Source organism: Brienomyrus brachyistius, chromosome 2, assembly GCF_023856365.1.
Source record: "Brienomyrus brachyistius isolate T26 chromosome 2, BBRACH_0.4, whole genome shotgun sequence".
Lineage (NCBI taxonomy): Eukaryota > Metazoa > Chordata > Actinopteri > Osteoglossiformes > Mormyridae > Brienomyrus > Brienomyrus brachyistius.
Genome location: NC_064534.1, coordinates 32111687 through 32118163, shown reverse-complemented (window position 1 = coordinate 32118163; position 6477 = coordinate 32111687). Strand labels below are relative to the sequence as shown.

Sequence of the window (6477 nt, the reverse complement as noted above, 5' to 3'; positions counted from 1 at the left end):
GCGAGTATCTCAGTTTAGCCATGCAAGCGCTGTGCAAGGCCGGCCTTAGGTGCATTTCTTGGGGTGTCCGGAATGAAACGACGTCATTTTCCTCCAGGCTGCCTTACTTGAAGACGATGCCTACTGTGTCGTCGGCCGCGATTGTCGCCTTAAAAAGCACAGGCGGACTAGGCTCTACGGTACTTTTGAGCAATGCACAGGACTGCCCCATTAGACCCGGCACGGTGCTTGCCGGCCGACCACGCAGGGGTCTGTGTGCCACTCAGGGGAATCGGAGTTGCTGGAGATGTGGGGCGGCTCTGAGCGCCACCCCCGTTTTCTTCTGCCCGGACTGCGAGGTGGTGCAGTCCCCAGATGATCGTGCGACCTACTTCGACATTATGGACTGGTGAGCAGCTTTCCTGACAGCTCTGAGCACGTCTTGACAGCTTCACACCAACAGCTTTTTTAACAAACTTGTGAGAAAAAGGACGCTTTCTTATTGTGGATTTGTGTGAAGAGTTGCCCGGGGAATGGGGGGGTTTAAAGGGATCATTTTTGTTGAAATGCGATTTAACCGTGATAAAGTAATTTTTACATTCAATATTCGATATTTTCGACATATTAAAAAAATGTATTTCACCCTTGCACTGACTAACATATTTCTGTCAAACCAATTGTGATGCATGCAGACTAATTATATGTGATATGTCACAAGGCTTCTTTTCACTGTTGCTTTGACCTGAAATGGTCAGGAGGCGAAATTGATTTATGTGATTATTTCCTTAAAATGTCTATAAAATCACGTTAAAGGGGATATGCAAACATAAGCCTTGTGAGGTGTCACTTAGCTGAATTTGTCTAATATATCGAATGTTGAATTTTAAACTAACTTCACCACGGTTGTGATATATAACGGTCAGTCTACTTATTATTATGCAAAGTTTATACTTCAAAATCACCCGAAAATATAATCACATCGTGATTTAATGGCGTGTTCTGTGTGTTTCACTACCGTTCAAAGTTGTTTTGTACTCTTGAAATTTTTGTTTGCGCTGCTTTACTGTATAAAATTTAAATTTAAATTTACATGGTGACGTCACCGCGGTGCACCCCCCCCCCCGTCTAAATTGCATCCCCCCTGTGAGGTGTCACTCAGCTGGTTGGCTGAGGACGCAGTTTCAAGTTACGCCATAAGTTTCAAGTTCACCCTTACCAGTGCCACAAGTGTTAATATCAATAAAATATTTATGAATGTTTTAAATGGTTTTATATTTATTGTTAAAAATCATTTACATTTATATTGTTCATATAAAGGACGTTTTGATAGAGCTGAATATACATTCAAAATCTAGCGATGTTTTATCGATTATAACCGTACATTTAGCTTGCTGAGAATTGTTTCAACGGCACAAACGCAACACAAATGACAGACCTGTTTGGTTGAAATCTGAAACCTATGGGGGCCAGCTTCACACAGGTCTCTGACCTGTGCCACTTCATTAAACATTTCTCACAGGCATTTTATTTATACTTGCTATCATTAACCCCTTCAGGTCTTCAGTTTAATAGAAATCCAATTTATTTCTAAATTAATTAGTGTCAGGCAGCAGGCTGCCTCAGTTAGCAGTATTGTCCCCTCACACTCAGGGCTATTGGGTTCAGTCCAGTCTCTACTGCTTGCATGTGTTGCACAGATACTGTGGTTTTGAGGTAGGTGTTTGGTGTCTTTGTTCATGGTCTGTAATGGACTAGTAGCCCTTCTAGAGTTCCCCTATCAGTGCTGTGCTTTTTGCTACCTGGGAGGGGCTCCAGCCCTGACTTTGAAAATGCCTGCATGCAGGGGCGCTGCTAAAGATTCTGCCCCCCATGAAACCATATCATTTTGGACCCCCAACCCTGACAAATTCAATTAAGTTCCAAATATTGTAGGACCCCTGTCACTCAGGGGCTCTTGTAATCATCCTATCTCCCTCCTTTACTTCCCCCCTGTTGGATAGATTTGTTTCATACAGATTGTTTTTGCTCATTAATACCTGTTTACCTTTAAACAGATTGTTGGCTGTACTTGTACGGTTAACTGAGAAAATGTTGTCAAATTTGTGGGACACTACAGAGTGTTACTAGTAGCAGAAGAGCACTGGCTTCTCTGGGGGCCCTAAGCTGACATGGATAGGGCCCCCTCTATGGCAAGCGGCCTTTTGAGCTATTTTAATTCAAATGATGGAACATCAATAATCTGCTAATCAACACGTGGGGTGCAAGTGGTAAACTTACTGTTCGGGGTGGGTGCAGGAGTACTGTCATTAAAATTTGCCGATTGGGGGGAGGGGAGTATCACGCCAGCAGATCAATTGGCCGAATTTAAGAAGCTTAACTGTTCCCCCTTTTTGTTGTGACCCTAGGCAGTAGCTAAGGTTAGTCTTGGATTTTTGCTTACGTTTGTTTGTGTTCTTTCCATGTTTGTTCACAATTTGTCTACCACTCTCTAGGGGGATAGTATCAAAGACAAGGGGCATATAATGTTAGTCTTGTATCTTTGCGTCATCATCATCATCATCATCATCATCGTCTCTTTTAGGCTACTTTGTGCCGGTTCATTTGGCAGTGAAACAACTGGTAGCCTGCCACTGGATGTTGGGTGGTGTTTAGGCTCGAAGTAGGAATAGTCCATGACAGCCGGGATCTTTGTCTATCCTGAAAACTGTTGCTAAAATGCAAATAAGACATGCTACTATAATTTAAACATGGTCTAATACCGATAAACATAACTTCTGGAAATTCTGTCTTCTAGGGGCCCTTAATTGTTGGGGACCCTAGACAGCTGCCTCCCCTTGCCTTATGGCAAGTCCGCCACTGACTACTAGTAGTGTTGTTTCCCGATCCCCCGGTCTTCTGTAGTTGAGTAAGGCCCCAAACCTATGTATGCAGTTATCATGTTTTCCCATGATTACTTGGGCTAAAACCTAGTCTTATACTCTTATTGCTCTTTTCAGTGACAAGTCATTTGCAGTTGACATCAAAAAGCTGCAGCGGAGATACATACACCTTCAGCGATCTCTCCACCCTGACAACTTTAGCCAGAAATCTCAGGTACTGACCTGCAAGGAAGGCCCTTATCTGACTTGGTGGTTTTAGCATTTTTGATACGTAATAGTGTGTAATTGTGCTTATTGACTGTATCTTATTTTTGTGTTTTTTTTTCCCTAAAAAGAAAGAACAAGAGTACTCAGAGACACAGACTGCGCTGGTAAATAAAGCGTATAGGACACTTCAGAAACCTTTAAGTCGTGGGCTTTATATGGTAAGTGTTTCCCTTTGTTTATTGCTGTTGATTTTTTTTCTAAAATGGGGAAAAAATGTGCAGTTAATAGGACCTGAAAAGCATTAGGAATGTCTTAATGTGCATAAAATTTTATATCGTCCAGTGGTTAGACATAAATGATTTGAGAGATTGACAATTGGCCTCCGGTGTGGATTTAGTAAAAACGGAGAACAAAATCCCATGTCTGCTTAAGCTTACATACCGTTTGCCTTTCCTTCACCAAACGAAAAGGGGAACAAGTCAAAAACAAACCTAGTGACTGACCATGCCTCTTGGCTGCTATGTATGCATATCACTGATTTTTAAACTGTTCCTTGGTTCATTTAAAAGGCAAATAGGTTTCTGGTCAAGCCCCTCTTGTGCCTTCTTTCAGCTGGAGCTAGGGGGCGTGCGTCTGGAGGAAGAGACGGATTCTGTGGTAGATCATCGCCATCTCCTGGAAGTCATGGAGCTGAATGAGCGCCTGGCAAAGACACAGAACAAAGAGGAAGCCAATGGCATCGGCCTTTCAGTCAGAGGTTAAACAGATTGGGATGTGTGGGGCTCTGTGGGTCACACTGGCATTCACCTCCAATTCCGATGCTGCATTTATGCTTGGACGCTTTCCCATGTTCCCACTGGATGTTCCAGTTCCCCCCACAGTCTATGGAAATGTACTTTATTTAGGGTGGAACCTCTCAATTGCCTTTGTGCGTCGCATTGGTGTCTCATACAGGGTGCCTACTCTTTGTGTGCTGTAAGTCTTAAGAGGGGCTTCATGCTTGCTTTTGGAAAACAGATACATTTTTTCTAAATGTGTCACATCATTAATGGATTACCTCAGCCTGAGTGTATACATAGTTTATTTACTTAGAAAACCTAATTTCTTTATCTACTGCTAAATAAAGTGTATTGGGGAGGAAAAGCAGTTGACTGAAGTCATTTATACTCCCCCCCCTTTTTTTTTCTTTCCAGGCAAGCTGGAAAATCTGACCGAACAAGTTAATGCATCCTTCCGAAAAGGTAGCCTGCCTCAACTGCGGTTTCCTTGTTACCCCCAAGTTAGTGAAGGAAGATATGTGTGAGACCCAAAGGGGGAGGGAATATTCCTTGCTGTTAATTTATTTTTTCTCCAAGTGGTTTTGCCTAACTTGGTTGCGTCATTAGTTGCTATTTGGTAAAACCAAGCTGTGATTGACTGTGTACGATGACCCAACCCACTGTAAGCCTTAAAACTGAATTTAATGCTGTTGGTGCATCGTCGTGTTTCATTCTGACAGGGAGCTACGCACTGCCAGTGGAGTATAGGCTAGCAGATGACTGATCAGCTCCATATCCAATGTTCCTGTGCAGGGCGGCTGTGTTTGATGGAAGGAGATGAACCTCTTGCTTTCTGATGTTTTTTTTTTTTTTTTTTGTTCTTGTGAACATCTTAGGAGACCTTCAGTCTGCAAAAGTTCTTCTGGCCCAGATGAAGTACTTTGTAAATGTTGAGGAGAAGGTGAAGGATAAACTTTCCGAATCCTTGTGACCTCAACTTATTTGTGTGTTTGGTTATTCATGTATTTATTTTATGTAGTTATTTATGCCAAGCATATATTTCTGCTGTATTTTTAAAACTGTTTAAATTGTGTTAAAGAACAAAATGTGTAAATAAATGTTTTTGTAAGTAATCTTAATATTTGTTGGCTGTAGTTGACCCACAATCCGTGTCCGTTGAGGAACCATGTCATAGGCTAGGAAAATTAGTTTTGGGGATTTCAACTTTGAGGAGTTGATTTTTTTATTTTTTTTTTGATAGCCATTGAATTGACGCGGCCGTAAACCAAGCAGCAGAGCTCTGCCAGCATTTTTCTAGCTATGCTATCTTCAGGAAGTGTATCATATTGTATTAGCCTCTAATGAAGATTGGTTGCATGGCTTTATTATTGAATAGGAACATTTGTTCTTAGACACAATTTCACAGATGTTTGACTTGCAGTCAATGTTTACTACTACAAATCAAATAGCCTTCAGGTAAGTGTTGTTTTATTTGCTGTTGGATATTTTCTTTTAATGTATAAATCAATCCGCAGCAGTTAATTATTTGGTAGGAAGTGTTGGATAAGAGCTCATATTGTAGTTGTCTGCTGTAGTTTTGAATGCTGCTTTGTAGGATATTATTTGGGGACTATGTTGATATAAGCTGCCTCTTGTCCCTCTTGAAAAACTATCCTTTGACATTTTTTTCCCTGCAGATATTTCATTCCTCTTCGGGCCTTCGGCCAAAGGCCTCTCTTCTTATTTTCAGCCTGCCTTAAGCTGTCAAGTTGCCATTTCAGTTTCTCTAAAAGCTAATTGTTTAACATCCATCACATTCAATTGTTCATCCATCACCGCATCATGAGGGGCCTGGACCTGTGATGTGTTTGGTTTGTTCAGCATAAGAACAGATTTACATAAAATTTTTGTTTTTGTCGCTGAACAACTGAGGGCCTCAAAGACAGGGCAGCATCTCTAGAGAAGTTTGGGTTATGGCTTTTGTTCAAAGGCTAACTGTGACTTCACTCTGCTAGCAGTGTAACTTTAACCTTTCGGTAACACCCTGGATGAGATGTCAGTGTGTCACAGGACACACATACTAATGCAGTCACACGCAATGCACTCTGGGATACAAGTTATCTAAATCGCAGGAAGAATTTTGTACAGGGAGAACATTTAAACTCTTCACATGCAGAGCCAGTGTGGGGATCAAACCCCTAGCTTAGGAAATGTATCTGAACCACTGTGCTGGCCCCCTGAGGGGGGCTATTCAGATAAACAAATAAGCATGCTAAATGACACTGTGTTTGATGTGCCTCCAGAAGTTGCTGGTGTGGTTTTAAAGCATGATATGTAATGCAGGGTACCAGAAATGTCATAGGAAGGAAACCTGGCAAAGTACAGCCGTCTTGAAGATGATTCAGTGTTTGGTTGTACTGTGGTTTTGCTGCTTTGTGGAAGCTAAAGTATAAGTGCTATTTGGGAATGGGTTGCTGGGGGGGGGGGGTGGCATTTATCACTGAGGTCAGTGTATACTCAGACTATTCTAGCTTGTGAGAAGAGTAACCTGGAAATTCACACACAAACTGCTAAGGTGCTAATGGGTGAGTGTACAGCTATATATCCTAAATCATTCAGACATGATGCATAAATTATAAAACGTTATACGTGAG

At 41.7% G+C, this 6477-nt stretch overlaps 1 protein-coding gene across 2 annotated transcripts; it reads left to right on the top strand.

Annotated features, from left to right (window-relative positions):
• The first annotated feature begins 20 nt into the window (after positions 1-20).
• Positions 21-6103, top strand: hscb (HscB mitochondrial iron-sulfur cluster cochaperone). 2 transcript variants are annotated; one of them, XM_048995053.1, is made up of 6 exons: positions 21-388; positions 2976-3072; positions 3194-3283; positions 3678-3822; positions 4259-4306; positions 4720-6103. In XM_048995053.1, exons 1-6 carry the CDS (start codon positions 21-23, stop codon positions 4812-4814), a joined length of 843 nt encoding a protein of 280 aa, XP_048851010.1. In that variant the 3' UTR covers positions 4815-6103. The 2 variants fall into 2 exon arrangements, with proteins under 2 accessions (XP_048851010.1, XP_048851017.1); XM_048995060.1 differs by lacking the exon at positions 4720-6103 and adding an exon at positions 4564-4713.
• Positions 6104-6477: the final 374 nt, after the last annotated feature.